This window comes from Xiphophorus hellerii, chromosome 9 (genome assembly GCF_003331165.1).
Source record: "Xiphophorus hellerii strain 12219 chromosome 9, Xiphophorus_hellerii-4.1, whole genome shotgun sequence".
Classification (NCBI taxonomy): Eukaryota; Metazoa; Chordata; class Actinopteri; order Cyprinodontiformes; family Poeciliidae; genus Xiphophorus; species Xiphophorus hellerii.
The window spans coordinates 5,669,122-5,688,343 of NC_045680.1; the positions used below are offsets into that span (position 1 = coordinate 5,669,122).

The window sequence follows — 19,222 nt, forward strand, 5'->3', positions numbered from 1 at the left end:
GAAGGTCAGCCGCACAGTCAGTGTTTCCTTCTGTGACTCGTAAGGAGGCAGACAAACATCTGGTCCCAGTAACGTGTCGTCATCCCACAATCACTGACAACAACTTTAGTTTCAGTTTGCCCACCATGTGCTTCTAATATACAGTAAAAACCTTCAGGAATTTAATCTTTTAGTTACTGATTTACAGTTTTAATTTGGAGCTCTAAAATATGACCTTTGATTCTAGTTTCTTTTTTGGGATTGTAATAAATACCTTTTTGAGGAGGCAGTAGTTTTTACAGCTTTGTCTGAGTTTTTATAAACAACATGATGTTTAAATTAAATGGCAAAAATAAGGGATTACTCAGTTCTGATGTATTTGGGAGAGTTTGCGAAACTCTTTGGAAATCATCACCTCTTTAACTTATTGACTGACTCTCGTTCCTCTCAGCAAAATTAAAGAGGCATTTGAATGTGATTTAAGATGCAATGCAGATCAATAAAAACACTACACTGTTTCCCAAAGCTGCGTTCAAGACGCCACTGTGGGAAAAAACAGGAAAAAAGGATCAGACGGATTTGTAATTGCACAGTTTTGAAATCATGCTTACAAAATAGATTAATGTTTTAAAAAGTCCTACTCTACTACAGATCCTACATTTTTACTTTCAAAATTGCAGCATTGCAGAAATAACATTCATAAAAGGCTGAGCAATTAGTTGACAAGCAGGAAACAGTTTATTAAGTTCACAGATGAAGCATCAGAGATCAAACAGATACTTCATTAAATGTGGAGTCCCACAAGGTTCCATGTTCGGATCTAAACCCTTTAAGGTTTATATTAATGGACTAAAATACAGAATAATTTGGATCAGGAGATTAAAAAGTTCTAAAACTATTTAGATGCATTGAATTTATTAACTAATGTTTTAGATAGCTAGTTAGCTAACTGGATATTTATATTAATTCTGTTATACTGTAATATGAAAGTTTTATTTCTTCTTTCTCCTTCCTTTTACTCATGAAATGTTGAAAAGTTTTAAAACTTGTTTTAATTTTACGATAAAGAGTAAATACTGATATGTTTAAATGAATTGAGTAAAATAAGAGTTGAAAACAGCAAGAATGACATCATCCTGAGGGAGCATGTGATAATAGCCTTGTTAAATGACCCTATTAGGCTGTGGTTTTATTTATTGGAAGCTGAAAAGTTTGGTGACTACTTTTCTAATAATCAGAAGCGCTATGTATGTCAGTAATCCATTGTGCAAGCTGCAAGATGGAGTCACATCAGTCCAAATGATTCACCGCTTCACTACTGGAACAAGCCAAAACGACGTGATTCAACTGGCCTGAACTTTCTCACTCCCTGTTAGAGAAATCACTGACCCTGTGTGAGACTCACACAGAAACTTTGTTCTTCCTGTGGAAACTCTAGAAGTAAAGCCATCCACAGGAGCTGCTGGTCGTCTTCAGTCTGTTCTGACTTTATCCATCACTCATCCACAAAACAGAACAGGAACATACTGCAATGATCGATTAGATCTGGAGAGAGCATCATCAGGGTTTACCTTTCCTCTTTCCAGGATCTGTAGAGCTTTAAACTCAGTCAGTTTAATGTCTCTGCAGATCTCACACATGCTGGACACAAACATTTAAGTACTACAAAGCGTTTTTAGCAAAAACCAGTCGCTACGGAGACAGTTTAAGCTGTCTCTTTGATGGCCTGACTTGTCAGCTACTTTACTGCGCTCTTCTTTCTTTTGTTTTCTTTATCTAAAAAAAAAAAAGTTGAACATAAACATTTGGACTGAAAGTGCTTGAAGCTGATGTCAAATTTCTTGGCCAATAAAGTTGATTCTGATTCTCTACAGTTCATTTGACTCCATTGGTTTTCCGGCACAGCCCAGTTTTTTAACTGTAGTCCACAAATTATAATCATGTAAGAGATTCAGAAGCTTAACGTCGGCCTGCTTTATCCGAATGTGTCATGTTTGAGATCACTGACCCAAAAACCTCCTTTTTCATTACTTTATCCACTGTAAGAAGTGCAGCTGAAAAGCATAATGCTGCCACCACCATTATGAGTAAATCAGGGAAGATTTTGACCTTGCTTATGGTCTTAGTTCATTTGAAATACAACAACTTACTAACTAACTTTTTTCAACAAAATATTGGAGCTTGTTTTTAAGTCAATAAAAATAAGCAACTGATTAAAAACGCACTATTGTGGCCAAAAAAAAAGCTATTAAAAAATTATTAAAAACCCCAAAGTAATGATATTCACATTTGTGATAAAAGCATTTAAACTTGTGATGGGCTATGTGGGTCAAAACCCTGAAAGTTTCTGCGAGGCTGTGATTAAGCGCATGAAAAGGTAACAGGAGCCGTGAGTCGATGCTCCATCCGGATTTTTAGGAAATCAAATTAAACCAGTCTGACCTCAGTTTAAACCCGACAGATTCAAAGACTTGTGAGGCTAAAACGTCGCTATGGATGATGGGAATATCTACGGCTCGTACCAAAGTAACGTCGGTGTTGAACAGAAATAATTCAGAGATAGGTGTCAAAAAAAAATAACAGCAGTCATTCCTGAAGTGAGAGTCGCCGTGAGAGTTTGATTCTGGTTACGTTTTAGTTGGATTGGGATTCATGCTTTTACTATTTGAGAATGTGCTTTAAATTGCTAGAACAAAATCTAAGTTGCAGTATACAAAAACTTAATTTTCACAACACAACATCACAGTAAATTTCAATAAATTGGAAGATTTGTCAAATTAAAAGTATATTTTAAAATGTTCTGATCAGAAAAGCATCATAATAAACTGACATAAAGCCTTAATCTATAAAATGTTTTTTCACGTTGAGAATTTACTGAAATAAATCAATTTAGAACTTATATAATATTCTAATTCATTGAATATGACTGCATGTAGAAATCTTCCCTGAGTGGATGACCTAAAATAAACCGCAGTACACCTTTTTTCGCCAAACACTCGCATTTTCCTCCTTATATAAATTAATATAATTTGTGCAACTTTGTTTTCCATTGTGTAACAACATTTTGAAGTTGTGTAACAACTACATCTGGACTGATGTCACATCGGTCTTACCGCCTACGCTTCTGGACGATGTCTATGGGCCGGTTGACGGCGCACGGTGACCCGCAGATGTTCCCGCTCCGCACTTTGAAGCAGCGATCCTGGACTGAGGGCGCCAGGTACATACAGTTAGTCGGTAAACTCATCTCTGCAATTCCAGTGAGTTCCCCCTCTGCTTCGGTTTCCACTAATTGTCCTCTTCCTCCAGCGAGCGTTCCTCTGCTCCTCGGCTCCTGACGTCTCTCTGCTCTCCTCTGCAACATGTCTCCAGTGAGACGCGGGCAGACGGAGGGAAGCCCTCCACGGCGCGATTCGGGGGCATGACTCCAGTCCGAGGGAAGGGAGCGACAGGGAATGAAAGCAGGGTGGGATTCAAAGAGTTATTTCCTGCACGGCATGCTGCTGCTTCATGTGGAGAAACAGAAGCGACCGGCTTCGAATCCACATGGACAAGTTCAGAGCTGAACTCTCCTTCTAATCCCTCCCTTCACGGCTCACTCGCTGTGGCTCTTTCTGGGTGCCTCCTCCTTCCAGGCTTAAAAAAACAAACACATGCATGTACAGTATGTGTGGCGAGGGTGAGAGACGAGAGCAGCCTTCAGCTGGATTTGCTGCACCATGTGTCTGCAGAACATCAAACTTTGTGAGGTTTGAACTCTGCTACACGCAGACGGTTTTGTCTGGGGCTCAACAAAAACACAGACCTCTCAGAAATCGGAAAATCAGATCTTTTTTTGATCCCTCTTCGGTGTGGAAGTTGTTACTGCAAGAGGAAGACTTGAATTAGAAAGCTGCAGTATCAGAAAGATGTTTGCTTCTTTGTCTTTTGTACTTTTGAAGTCTTCTGCCACAAAAACATTTATCACAACTCAAATCTGGAATACTGACTAAGTTTGGTTCCAGCTCAGTTGGACAAGATTCTGGTTGGTTCTGTTTTTCTCTGGGGTTTTTTTTTCACATGGTAAGGTATTTATGTCAAGGTTTTGATCCGATTTTCCCTTCCAACAGTCTTAAGGACGCTCCAACTATCGGGTTGGTTCTAACAATAATGCTACCTATGCTACCTATTTTGCCTCCTTGAACAAGATCGGTCTATGGGTGATACAAAATATGTTCATTACATTTTTTGATACATTCTTAGATAATGATATTTCAGTCTTCTCAATTCTGTCTGATTTGAGCTCTTTTTGGAATGAACTGTTTTAGGGCGTCTTGTCACTTTAAATCCAAATCAGCTGCTGCTGGCCGTGCCTCCCAACTCAACGTTTAAACTCACACGTGAAAATGACTGCAAACAGATGCACAATTATACAACCTTACATCTTTGAAAAGCAGAAGTGGTGCCTCCTGCACAACCAACAAGAATGCAGCAAGTGGTTTCTGAATGGTAGGTCAACGACTGAACACGTGTCTTTTCCAGCAGCCAATGTACAGCGCATAAAAAATCAGCTGACCAAATGTGCTGGAGCTCAACTTGGGTTGCTAGGTAATGGACTGGAGTTTTCTGAGGTTGCGAGGTAATGGGCAATGCCTGCTGATTTGTGACATTACAGGTAATTTTAGAGACACCAGAAAACTTTAACCTATTGCCAAAAAACAACCGGGTGGGTTGTTCTGCTTGTAGACGCAATAGAAACCCAAATGGAAGTACAAAAACATGCAAAATGTGCATCTTGCATAATAAATCCCCTTTAAAATTCAACTGACAACTTTAAAGTCCTGCCATGTGAACCAGCTAAGTCAACCAATCAGAGACGGACTTTGGGAGAGAAGTAACTACATCACATTACACAGCCAGTTTAAGTTTTTTATACTAATTTATTTTGCTACATTAATTAAACTATCCCATGAAGAAGCTGCTTTGTCTCAAGTTTTGTAACATTTAATAAGTCTAGTAAAGAAAACCAAAAGTTTACACTTCAAATTTTAACACAACCCCTATTTAGTTAACTTTAAAGATAGCTAAAGTTCACCTGGAAGGCGAGACGACACAAGTTTCAGTGCTCAGTAACGGCAGCAGTGGGATCACTTTCACCGCAGAGACCGATTGGACTTACTGGAACCCACTGATGTCACAAAGTGGCAAGTCCCCCCCCACTGTCAACACTGCAGGCAAATATTTGTCTTCTGAGACAGCAAGAGATGGACGTGTTGGCAGTCACAAGCGGGAGTGGAGGTGGACGGCAATGACAGACTATTTAAATAAATAATTGTAGAGTCTAACCAGATGGGCTGATGTGGCGCTGACAGCGGAGCAGAGGCAGGGATTTCACTTCGAAGACCTCTCCACACCAACATGAATATTTAGAAACACTGCACATTTTTTGTTGAGTTTGCACCAAAGTGGGGGTTTCAAAGACCATCTGAGGTCCATGGAAAACATGCAGGATAGTAGTCAATGTTTCCAAGAATTGATCATTGAGAAAACGAGCACAGCATGTCATCACAAAAGCCTCATACCAGTGGTGGTGGAGGGTTGATGAGATGGGCTTGTTTTGTGAGGATTTGGTTTTTCTGTATATTAATTTAGGTCTCTCTTCTCAGTTGGTTCTCCATGTTGTCCCGCCTGCCCCTTGATTGTCCCCAACTGTCCCTCGTTTCCCCTGATTACCTTCCTTGTGTGTTTAATCCCACCTGTGTTCCCTGCTCCTGGTCAGATCCTAATTGTGTCTGTGTTTCCTGGTCGAGTCCTTGTCAATAGTTTGTTGCCACTACTGTCTTTTCAGGTACGAGTTTCCCAGTTGCTACCAGAGTTAGGGCCTCTGCTGCTGCCCACCTGTGCTGCCTGGATTTTTGTACGCTGACATTTTCATTAAACTGATCTTTTTCCTTCTCAGCCAGGGTCCTCGGCATTTATCCTCACCACCTCAACCCGCAAATCATGACAGTTTTGTAGGCCTGGGCACCTCGCAGAGTCAACCATGAACTCCTCTGATTATCAGACTATTTGAGAATCAAATGTAATGCCAGTAAATCTGTAAATAGTACCAAACCGACCAAACAATTATCAGAATCAATGCAAACTCAAATGCAGCAGTGTCGACTACTATTGCACCTCGATGTTTCAGCTTCCCACGCTGCATTTCCTTTGAATATTTCAAAAAAATTCTACAAAAGAATCAGCAAACAAGACATTTTCTGAGAATAAATTCCAGTGACATTAAACGGTGAAACCTGTAAACGCTGAATCATAAACAGGCGAGGATCTACTGTAAATGGAAAAACCTGTGACACTGTTTCCAAAATATAACACATTAACATTAAAATATACACGACATTCGAGAATTTTCAACATTTACCTCCAAAATTTTGAAAAATATACTACAGATAATACTACCAAGGCTACCATTTTCTTCTTAAATTTCTATAACAATATTGCATAACATTCTGATTATATCTAACTAACTTCATGAATCTTATATTATTTTTGTCCCAATTAAATTAAAAGTCAGATGCCTCTGTTAACAGGGTTACATCACTTGGCCTGCTGCTACACTAATGGCTCCATTGTTTAAAAACATGGGGAAAAAAATCTAGTCCTTCTGCCAGCATGTTTCAGAAGAGAAAAAAATAATAATTTTCTGTCATTCCAGCATATTAAATTATTACCAGACCAGACCACTGACCTCCAGTTCACCGCATGTGCATGCCTATACAGCATAATGATATAATTTCCTCATTTCTGAAAAATTAGAAGCAATGTGTTGTGCAATTAGTAACCATAAACAGGTTCACTGCAAAAACACACAATCTTACCAAGTATTTTTGTCTTTTTCTGGTGCAAAATTAATTTACAAGTAACTTTTAACTAAGATATAGGAGCTTGTTTTAAATCCATAGTTCTTAAATCCTGATAAAAAAAGAACTAGTTCCACTGGCAGATCTTTTCACTTATAACATGGGAAAAATTTATTTTTATATGTGAAATAATCTGCCAGTGAAACTAATACTTTCTAAATCTACTCTAAGGAAATATTGACATAAACAAAGTCTTATATATTGCTGAAAAGTCACTTTTAAGTTTGTTTTCTCTTATTTCAATTGTACTAAGACATTTGCACTAGAAACTAATACGATTTTCTTCTGTGTTGGTGAAGCAAATCATGAGTATGATCATTAAGAGGAACCATGAGCTAAAATCCAACATGGAAACTGAAAATGAATTTTATTGACGTTTTAAAATAATAAAAACAAAACTGACATGGGAAGGCAAGAGATCAATCAAGCACCCATGAGCAAAAACACATCAAAAACATCCAATTCCCCTCCAGCTGCTACAGATTGAAGCAGAGTTGTGATCCAGATTTGTTTTCTCATCTAAAGAGTTGGCCCTGTTGAATTTGCATGGCTTGATGAAAGGCTCCCTGTCATAATGTTTCCTCAGGAGCATGAGTAACACAATACTGCAGAACATCCCGTCCTGTTTATCAGCCTCCTGGCAGGAAAAGCACTAAAACCTCACACCTTTTATTAAAGGTAAACAGAACATAGAGCTAAAACAGCACAGGTTTGTTTTAAATCATTAAGACCAGGTGGACATTTGCTTCTCGACAAACTGTCAGGCATCAGCGTCCAAATAAAATGAAAGCCTTGTGGTAACGTTTTAAGTGGTCGTCATTATTAAGCTTAATGAAGGATTTCTAAAGTTTTCTTTAGCTTATTATTTCTCACTCAATGTGCAAATAAAGTACATGTGAATACACATCAGACTTTAAAGCCTATCAATGGCAACAGAACGTTACTGAAAAGTCTTTTTTTAAGGAAAAAACAGCAAAAACCTGACTCTGAATCTGAAAGATTCATCAAACATGAAGTTCATCATATACTGTATTTCAATCTTATACCTACAGTTCTTTAGAAATCAACTTGTTTGTCTGTTTAAATGATGAAGCTAAAAAAAAACCCCAACATATTATCCCTCTTACAATGCAAAACCTAGCCAAGTATTTCTGGTTTAGTTTCTGGTGCAAATATCTCAGTACATTTGAAATAAGACAAAATTAGTCTACAAGTAACTTTTCAGTAAGAAATGTGAGCTTATTTTAAGTAAATAATTCCTTAATATCAGTTGAAAAGTCCTAGTTACAAGTGAAAATATGAGAAAATTGTTTGAAATCAATCAATCAAATCAAATAGCTCCCATTTAGGTTATTGCATGTTTCCACTCATGACGATTTATTGCTGGTGATGAGCTCCAAGTCTTGGACAGTGGAAAGTCTCTGTGCCATAACCTTAATCTTTAGCTCCATCCTCAGATTTTCTAGCAAATTCAGGTCACTAAAAAACACTAATATTACATCTAGTCAGAGGAAATATAGCACTGGAAAAAATCAAGACAACGTAAAATGATCAGTTTCTCTTATTTTACTTTTTATAGGTAAATGTTTGAGTAAAATGAACATTATTATTTTATTCTATGAACTACTGGAAACATGTCTCTGAAATTTCAAGCAAAGATTTAGTATTTATTTGCTGAAAATGAGAAATGGTCAAGTAATGAAAAACATGCAGTGCTTTCAGACCTCAAATAATGCAAAGAAAACAAGTTCATATTCATTTAGAAACAACAATACTAATGTTTTAACTCAATGTTGCACACTCATTTCTCCAATCCAAGTTAGATAATGTAAATAGCAGAGTTAACTTATATTTACCTGTTAACAACACAGACAGAGGGATAATTAGCGCCTCCGCTGATCAGCTGTTACTGCGCAGGAGTGCTCACTGAGTTCTATACGCCCACTGGTGGCGAACTGCTATAACTACAGCTTAATGCCTCCCTCAGTCCGAATAGGAAAAGTGCAGCTTAAAAAAAAAAATTCCTATAGTCAAACAGAAGTCTTCAATGTAACTAAGAAATGAGAGGGGATGTAATTATTTCTAATGTCCATTCTGTCACATCCAGAAGAGTTCAGAAATCAATATTTGGTGGAATAACCAGGAGGTTTTCAATGGGGTTCAGTGCAGTGGACTCTTAGTTTTTTCCTGAGCTGTATGTTGGTAATTAAAAAAACAAACAATGCTTTAAATCTGTTTCCAGGCATAGACAATGGATAAAGTTCAATCTGCAACTTTGTGAATAGTTTTGGACTTAAATGAACAAAGCACAGCGATGTAAAAACCTAGACCGCTCTGCCTATTTTTAACACAAACAAGCAACATCATGGCTGAAAACTAAAGTATCACTATTATAAATCTAAAGTTACATTAAAGTGAAACCCATTTTCCTCCACCAGGCTTCTTGTGCAACATGTTTGGGAAACGTATCGGGCTCAGAAGCAGATGCTGGGGTCAGGGATTTACTGGGAATGAAGTGTTTGTTGGGCCACAGTGTAACCAAATCCCAGCAGCCAAATGACTTCTCCAGCCCAGCTGGCTTCTGGCTCCAATGACAGCATTACTTCTGCTAATGAGAACAAGCTGTGAGGGAGGAGTGTCATGAATGTGCACGCATCTGTCCCTGTGAGCGTGACTGACACTGGGTGTGTGTGTGTGCGTGTGTGGGGGTGTGTGAGGGTGTGTGAGGGTGAGGCGTGTTCTGTGCCTAGTTTACACTGATATGCTTTGAAGAACATAGTCAGAAATTGGTCGGTGGTTTCATGATTGGGAAGAAGTTTGTAGGTAGAGAATTGGAGAGAAATTGAATAAATAATTACAAAAGGAGAAGAGGTGTGTGAAAAACATTTCAGATCGATTATTGGTGACAATGTGTCCAATCTACAACGCCAGATCTATTCAGTCTAATTCTATGCTTTGTTACAATATTTTTTTTTTTTTCGATATACAGCTCTGGGAAAAATTAATAGACCACTTAAAATGATCAGTTTCTCTGATTTTATATGTTTGTTCTTTTATTCAATGAACTACTGACAACATGCCTCCGAAATTACAAGCAAAACATTTTTATTTGCAGAAAATGAAAAATAATGCAAAGAAAACAAGTTTATATCCGTTTAGAAACAGCATTGCTAATGTTTTAACTCAGGACGAGTTCAGAAATCAATATTTGGTGGAATAACAATGAGGTTTTCAATGGGGTTCAGTGCAATGGGCTCTTCGGTTTTTTTCTAGAAGTTTGTTTTTTAACAAATTTGGAAAATACAGCATTAGTTGACCACACGGTCAAGCAACGGTTTCCTGCAAGGCCAGAACAAAAAGTCTCCTTCACCAGTCGATGTTCATAAACGTCTCATTTCACTGTTTCTCACAGCGTTCTGTTACCAGCTCCTCTAGAAGCATTTTCAAAACATCTTTTTGTCTCTTTTGTTTGCTTGTTTTTCCCGTGGTAGGATAGACACATTTCACACCAAACACGTCCAGAAAACATTCCCATGTTTATACTGGGATATAATTGACAGATGAACAGCTTCAGGCAAACAGAAATTGCTTCTAAAGCAGACTTGTTAAAATACTGCTTAAGATTTTGATCAAAAACACATTCAGATATTCTAAATTAATTTATTGGAAGATTAAAAATGTGCGATATCACTGACTGATTAAAGACAAAGTAATCTTACTGTGTCTAAAGGTTTGAATTTAAAGAAGTAATAATTACAATTTCTTTTCTTTAATTATTAGAAAGTATTTTGGTAATCCTAACTAACCTAAAACATTAAAAGTTTATTCAGATTCATTGTTAGACAGAGAGAAATTAGGTATAATGATTTTTTTAATGTGGAGCAGAATCAAATTTATTCCTTCAATTGGATAATTTTGATCAGGCGTCCAGATAAACTGTTGTTCCACCTCGAGTTGAAAGGGCAATTAAACAAAACAAAAGAAATTAAAACTACTTTTTCATCACAGAATAGCTGGGCACATTAAATTAGCTCCACACTGACTTTCTCCTGCAGGATTCAAGCAACTGCGAGACGATTAGAAAGTGTTTCAGAAAAAAAAAAAAAGTTTCTGCTGTCCTCATTTAATTATATAATAGATTTTCTGTCAAAATTCATTAGCAGCAACATCAATCCTTATTTATTAAGTAAAATAAATGCAATCACAGGATTTTTGTTTTGAACAAATGTATGTTTCTGAGTTTGAATGTCCACTAGAGGTCGCACTTTGCCTAAAAAGTCACTGGCGTCCACAGAAAGTCACATTATCCATCATGACAGCCTGCAACAGAAACTGGTTCATGAAAGCTGTTATTCTCCTGACTTTTGAGGCAAGAATAAAACTTCTCAGATTGACTGTTTTCTTTGTCTTTCTCTCAGTAGCATCTAGTAGGTTAATTCTATGAATTGTTTTTTTTTAGTTGCATAAAACACACAGAGGGATCAAAAAGCACCTACAGCGACTCTCTGGTGGAACAATCAATATGGATTTTGGGACGGGTGACGAAGGCAGGTTGCTGGGAGTGTGCTGCTTAGCGTGTGTGTTTGTACACACACAATGACCGGGGAGCATGTGTCACATTCACGTGTCGCGTTCAGCCAGGCTGGCGGCGCTGGGGAACTATTCCAGGCTCAGCCCGTTTTATTTTGGGGGTCTGTTGTGTTGACGCTGCCCGACTGCCGCTCACCTCTCCCCACCCCCACACTGTCCTGGTACGGACTGGTACTGGGTGCACTGGGCCTGGTGTAAGTCCTGAACTGGGTGGTGAGCCGGACTGACCAGGTTCTACACTGTAAAACATCTGAAAGGTGGTTTAAATTGAAAATGAAAGTCCATCTGCTGTATAGAAAATGTAATTTAAATTGACAAGAAAAATGTTTTGGTTTGAATTCAGAAATTAAAGTTCATGCAGTTGATTTAACAAGAGAGAAGTTGTCTAAATATTGTTTTTTAAGTTAATTAATCTTGAATTGTGAGTTTTAACTTTATACTGAAATTTAAATCAAGTAATTATTTCACAATATGCAAGAAAAAAAACTGTCCTCACCTAGTTAAAGAGCCACATTTCTCTATCATCTTCACTCACAATATCAGGTTTAGATAATTATTTTACTTTAGAATAATTTAAATTCTTGTTTCAAATTGCATGAACAACAATTTCTGATCTGATAATGAATTTTATTAAACATCACAATGAATTCAGCTCAGAAACATTTAGTGTGAACAGGACATTAAAATAAAATTCTTTCTTAATAACACATAATAACTCGCTAAATTTATTTGACCTAGTAGACAACTAAATGCAGCTCAAATGTTCTGGAGTGTAAACGTAATCAGAAATGCTATATGAAGATCACATCCAGTGGTTTTTCAATGATATTATCCTCCCTATACAACAATCTAGAGCAAAAAATAAATGTATTAACACAAATTCCTACAGCTATAATAAAGTTTTCTATGACGTTTTTGTAACTTCAATTTCAATACAAAGACTTCAGAGGTAATAAATAACCACTGAACTTTGTAATACACTCAAAAACGTAAAATCTCACCAAGTATTTTGTTCAGTTTCCAGTGCAAATATCTCAATACTCTTGAAATAAGACAAAACTGACTTACAAGCAACTTTTCAGCAAGATATACGAGTTTGTTTCATGTCAGCAAATCTTTAATATCAATTTTAAAACGTGCTAGTTTCACCGGCAAATTATTTCGCTTAAAACAAGACATGTTTCACATGTAATAAGTGAAATAACCAACTTTTTAAAAATTAATATTAAGAAGTAAAAGCTCCTACAACTTGCTGAAAAGTGACTTTTAAGTCGATGCAAGTCATTGTGTTTTGTGCCTCCATTCTGCATCCTTTATATAATAATATTCATCTTAATGTCATTAATTATTATTAGTATGCAAACCATGCAAAGATGTCGTCATATAAGAAGCCAATTAGTTCCAGTCAGTTAAATAAAACATAAACTCCACAAAAAACTTGCATCTTCTGCCTCCATTTATTTCTTGTTTGTCCTAAATTGAAATAATTCGGGTATCAAAAGGCTAAAAAAATCCAAGAACCAGAGTTGTGTTTTCAAACAACAAGTAATAACCTGAATGTCCATCATTTAGTTTTAAACTGGATTTTTTTGGGCATGTTTTTTTACCAGTAGCCCTGGCAGAAAAAAAAAAGTTTCTAATGTTAACATGCTAATAATAACTAATCTTGACAGAGAGAGTATATATTTGCAACAGGGTTATAATGATTCCTATTAGCTGAAAACATGCAAATGGAAACTGAATGACGCATCTCTCTGGTCCTGCTTGAGATCTTAAAAATTTTATTTCTATTTTTTAATCTGTACGACACTGTTCCTCTGCTATGGCTAGATTATTTATAGGTTAACACTTCTTTTATCCTCCACATCTCTACTTCCTTCAGGTTTAAGCACACAATGTACAATGTGCTGCTGATGTGAGAAAATTAGTTAAAAGTAAAAAAAACAGGAACTTTCAAAGATGGCAAGCGAGTGCATAAATCATTTGAAGTAAAGGATAAAGAAATAAAAGGTGGTTTAAAGTGTTTGCACAATATCAGCACAGTACACGTAAAGTTTTCTTTGACATGGAGGTGTGGTGTGTGTCTGTGGTCACTGCAAGTTATAGTACAGCTTGAAGCTGAGTCACCAAATGACCCAGCGGCAGTGTAAAGAACTGGGTGGTTCCCCTGTGAACTCAAACCAGCTTCAGGTTTGACACCAGTACAGACAGGATCACCACAACATATGCAGCAGCAAAATGCGCAGAAATCAAACAAAACAAGTTACAATCGCAACATCGGACAAGCACAGACATGCAGAAGGCAGCCGGCATGGGGTTATCATCGGAGCAGAGTGAGTCAGCGCTGTACTGTGATGTCAGCTGCAGCAGGCTGGAAGCCCATCCAGGACTCCCTCCTTCTGCTCAGAAACATCAGAAACACAAGTTCCTCACAAACTGAAACATCAGCTACGCAAATCTATCAGCCTTTACTTCAAGGCTGATAGATTTACTTCAAGAGCTGAAAGAACGTGGCAGAAAAATATAGAGAAAAAAAACAGGAAGTCTATAAACAGAATGTAGCCACAAAGAAAACTAGCTTCCTCTCAGAAAGTGTTAGGCAACATGACAGCAAATAAAAAACAATGCTGCTAATGCAGCGCAACAACTGCAGCATTTAAAGAACTGCTTTTTCAAATGTTCAGAAGTCTGAACTGAAGCACAAACCACAGCACATCTAATTGGGATTTTATGTGACCAAGACCCAGACAAAACAGTGAAAGCAAAAATAGTGGTTTATAATTTTATCTACAAGATAAGATCTGAAGAGTGTGGCATGCACGTATGCATGCATTAAGTTTGTTTCTCAGTGTAAAAACCTCAGAGGTTTGTTAGAGGACATTAGTGAATAAAAAAAATCATGAAGAACACAGGAAACAAGTCAGTGAGACAAATTCAGAGAAAAAGAGAGAGCATTAATTAGTGGAAGAGCCAAAAGGCATATGGTGACTCTGGAGGAGCTGTAATGACCCAAAGTCTCCAAAACAAAATCTGACCTTTACGAATGAGTAGCAAGAAGAAAGCAACAAATCCCAGATAAAGTTTGTAAAAAGCCAATAAAGTGACGCAGCAGATATGTTATTTATGGAGAAACACAAATACGCTGAACAAACGATCTCAGTGACTGGCAGCATGATGCTGTGGGGATTAATTTCTCCAACAGGCGAATGAAAACTGGTCGGAGTTATTGGTTGGATGGATGGAGCTAAATGAAGGGCAATCCTGGGAGAAAACGTGTTCGGACTTGTTGGCGGAGCTTCACGTTTCAGCAACTCTAAACATCCAGCGGGAAATACGATGGATGATTTAAATCAAAGAGAATTCACAATTTAAAGTGGCCTAGTCAAAGTTCAGACCTAAAGCCAGTTGAGAGTATGTAGCAAGACTTAAAAATGGATGTTCACAGTTATTTTAGAGAGAAATACACTGTAAAAAAACAAAATGTTATCAAGTATTTTTAATCTAGTTATCTTAGTACACTTGAAATAAAACAAAAATAACTTGAAAATAACTTTTCAGCAAGAAATAGGGCTTGTTTTAAGTAAATAAGTCCTTAATATTGATTTAAAAAGTATTAATTTCACTAGCAAATGATTTAACATATAACTTGTTTTAAGTGAAATAACCTACCAGTGAAACTAATACTTTATTTAAACAATAATAAGGATTATTTACTTAAAACAAGCCGTTTTATCTTGCAGAAAAGTTATGTAAGTTAGTTTTGCCTTATTTAAAGTGTACTAAGAGGATATTTAAACAATAAACTCGACCATTAAACACTTAAGATTTTACGTTTTTGGAGTGTGAGCAAAGATTAAGTTTAAAAAATCTGGTAGAAACCCGGTTCTTAAAACCTGTAACTGCTAAAGAAGATGACTCTTTAAATTCATTTTCAGCTTTTTGTCTGTATAAAAGTTGGAAATCATTTGTCACTTCAATTCTGCTTCAACAATCACATAAAAACCAAATAAAATTCAATAAAATGCTAAACAATGAAGAAGTGTGAATTCTTTAGAATAAAATGCTAATTATTTTTCCTCTACAGTTACTGTGAAAGTCATAGTTCATTGAAATAAAATAATATTTTGGGATTAAAGTGGTGAATATTACACCTTTCAGAATAAACTTTTAAAAATGTCTGGACAAAAAATAAAATCAAAGTTTAAGATATTTACAAGTTAGTCTTACTTTTAACAGATCATAATATTTACAGACGATTTTTATTTGTTATTATTCTCCAACTCCAGACTAAATTTTAACACTTTTAAAACTTTACACAACCTTGAATTTAGTCAGAAATAACAACACAGATGAGGTGCAAACAGGAAATTAGTTAATCTCTATTCAATCCTTGTTAATTTTTTACTTTTTGTGTTTTTATCTACAAAGATTTCTCGTCTCTAGCAGAACAAGAGCTTCTCTATCTTCAAATTTATGACAGCACCCTGTCACTGTTCAGTGAATCTTGAAATTAGAAAAACTAAATATATTTACTTAGCTTCTGTGGAACTCTACGTTTCATTCAGTTAATCCACAAATCCCCCCACGCCTTCCTATGACTGCAAGCTGGAAAGATGCAGAAGATAATTTGGGAACATACCCCAAGCACGAGTGTCTCCGACCGGCTCTGTAGCTACTTGGCAGCCCCAACTTTGCCACTCGAACCTCTTTGTTCATTTTCAAAAGAAGTTCTGATTGGACACTTGTCCTGCGCTAAATCCAAGGTATGGACACCAAGGCATAGACTGGTGTTTCTGGATTCATCCCACAAGGCTCGTTGTTATAAAAAAATAAAAAAAGAAGAAGTCGTTTAGATCAGAGGTTAAAACAAAACTGAAAGAATCCCACGGAAAATGTACAGGAATCATTTTTATCTTCTGAGAATGCAGGGAAACCTGCAAGGAGGAATGCTGCAGAGTTCACCCGAAGCAGCGTCAGGCATGCCCCAGCAAGGACACCAAGGTTTCTCCAGGAGGAAAACGAAGAAATGCAGCTGCAGACTTTGCTGCTCTGAGAAATTTGTTGAGTTAGTCTTGCCTCTTCAGTAGTTGTGGTTTAACAACCAAAATAATCCCACATGTGACAAAGTTTATGCCAGAGGTCTTTACAGATCCAAACAGTCCAGGAAAGAAAAAAAATCCCTGAGAGTTTAAAGGAATGTTAAAAAGTAGCTTGATTGCTCTAACTCTGCCATTCTCTCACTCACTGTGTTCACAGAAAGGGGAAGCGTGGATCTGCTGCTGATATCAGTGACAATGCAGGGTAGAGTTACTAAGGGTTAACCTCTTCCTCTGACAGGGCGAGCGCTTGCAGAGTGCCCTGAGGTGGCTGAGGAGCGGAGGACGGCCCACCCCGTCAAGACTTCTGATTTATGCAGAATATCCACAAGCATGTTTAAGGTGCAGGCTGCCTCTCAGCTTCAGTTTCAGGTTTCCAAAACAAACCCTTCAGCGGTGAAGTGCTGGTTCTCTCCAAGCCAAGTGTGACTGACAATGCAGGTCGTTACAGAGGAAGCACTTTGTTTGTGAAAAACAGATCTGACTGCACCAACTGCACGGCTGGCAGATGTTTTTCTTTCTGGCAGAGCCGCTCGACGCAGCTTTCATCGACACGTGGGGATCAGCATGCAGCTCGACCTGATACCCTCCTTCTGCTGCCCTGAAGCCAACAGGATATTGTTAGAGTTGGTGCTGGGCAGGCGAGCAGGGATGGAGAGAGGGGAGGCATGCAAAGTAAAATAAAAACAAAACGATCATGCAGCTATTTAAATTACACACTACCATTTCTTTTTTTTATTAGGGTTGTGTGAAAGAACATTTATTGACAAAATTCCCCTCAGCTATTTCACATTTTGTCACGTTACGACCAGAAACTTTTATGTTTTTTTTTTTTTACCCCTCCAGGGGGTCTTTTTGTGGGCTTTAGTGTCCCTTATATGACAGTAGGCTGACAGGAAACAGGGAAGGAGAGGGGGGAAGACATGCGGCAAATGTCGTCGGGTCCGGGAGTCGAACCCGCGACGGCCGCGTCGAGGACTCAAGGCCTCCAAATACGGGTCGCGCTAACCCCTACGCCACCACGGCACCCATATAAGTGGAAAGAAAAAATGAGAAGTTTTCAAAAACTGTTTCAAAGAAAAATCTATAGTGCAGGTCGTGCATTTACTCTGGTGGCACTAAATGAACTGCAGTGCAAGCAAACTACTTCATGAATCAGTTCGCAATGATTTATACACAGACAATAAAACATTTTGAATTTTAAGTGTGTGCTTGTTTTAAATTTGACCTAGTAAGATAATAACAAAGAGCACCATATCCAGCTTGAACCTATTGTAACTAAATATTATCTCATATTTCACAAGATCTATGTAACTGTGAAGAAATTATTCCACAAAAATTCACAGACTTTAAGTCAAAGTTGGTTGTTTTGTACTCGGAGTTATTTGAAGGGTTAGTTTCTTGCTAAAACTGATTTTCCTTCTAAATCACAATTAATCTACAGTTGGTGCTAAAATACATTAATCACAAAACACAAAATATTACCAAGTAATTTGGTTTAGTTTAGTCGTATTACACTTAAAATAAGACAAATTAACTTAAAAACAAATTTTTCAGTAAGATATAGAAGCTTGTTTTAAGTAAATAATTCCTTAATATTGATGAAAAAGAACTTTCTATTGGCAGATAAATTCACTTATGGGAAAAATGTTGCTATAATTTAAATAATCTGCCAATAGAACTAGCACTTTTCCATCAATATTAAGGAATTATTTACCATCAATACCCTAAAAAAAACCCCACTGTTTGTTAATCTAAAAGTATTATTACTGTCTTTCAATAAGACCATCTGCCATCTGTCTGCTTCTTCTCATTGTCTGCTAATGGGTTTTCAATGCTCTTATTCTCACTGTTCTTTCTGCTTTCTGCCATCTGTCCTTCAGTTTTTCACAGACTGTAAAGAAAGACGGAGATTCCCACAGAGATGTGACAGATTTATTTCAGGAATCCACAGCTTCGAGGTTGCTAACTTATCAGCATCTATTGTTGTTTTGGCTGAAACGTGACACAAAAAATAGATCAAACTAAAATTTTGAGATTATATGAGCTTTAGGAGGAAGTTATAAAACTAACATGCATTTAAACCTAAAGTCTTTGAATCTTTGTGGAATCATTTCCTCACAATTACAGACATAGTACTTGTGAAATTTGAGATAAGATTTAGTTAAAATAGATTCAAGCTGGGTGTGGCGCTCTTGGTAGGTCAAATTTAAAAGAAGCATGCACTCAAAATATCTTGTTGTTTGTGCTTTAATCATTGTGAACTGATGTTCTTAAACTTGAGGTTGTGCTTAAATGTAGGAGATTTGATCTGTAAAAATAACAAAAACACACTGTATTCACACACACAACTTCCTGCAGTCTCCCAGCAACCAGCACAGCCGTAAATGGACGCGGTGTTAGCTCGTTTCTTTCAATGGGAAACGCGTCGCATCCCCACCTGAAGGTAGCACATTATTTATTGAGGTGAAAATTAAGAAATGCTGATAGTGGAACAATTGTGTTCGAAGCAAACGTCTAGCACTGTTACAGTTAAATTAGCAACCTCCAAGGCTACATTCACATAGCAAGTTTTTAATGCTCCATTCCAATTTCTTCATGAAATCCGATTGTTTTGCGTTGTTGTTCATATTACTGAATAAATGTGACCAGAATCAG

The 19,222-nt window shown here is 37.2% G+C and overlaps 1 protein-coding gene across 6 annotated transcripts in view; it reads right to left on the bottom strand.

The window, feature by feature from the left end:
* LOC116725582 (cAMP-specific 3',5'-cyclic phosphodiesterase 4C) overlaps positions 1-19,222 on the bottom strand; it is a 120,079-nt gene that overhangs the window by 39,977 nt on the left and 60,880 nt on the right. Inside the window, exon 1 of one of the 6 annotated variants that reach the window (XM_032571727.1) lies at positions 16,108-17,113. The exons of 2 other annotated variants lie outside the window; for them this stretch is intronic. In XM_032571727.1, the coding sequence (XP_032427618.1) occupies positions 16,108-16,184 (77 nt within the window). In that variant the 5' untranslated portion in view covers positions 16,185-17,113. Of the gene's footprint in view, positions 1-3,092; positions 3,703-16,107; positions 17,114-19,222 lie in introns of those variants that run through there. 3 more of the 6 variants (XM_032571723.1, XM_032571725.1, XM_032571722.1) reach the window with 3 other exon arrangements.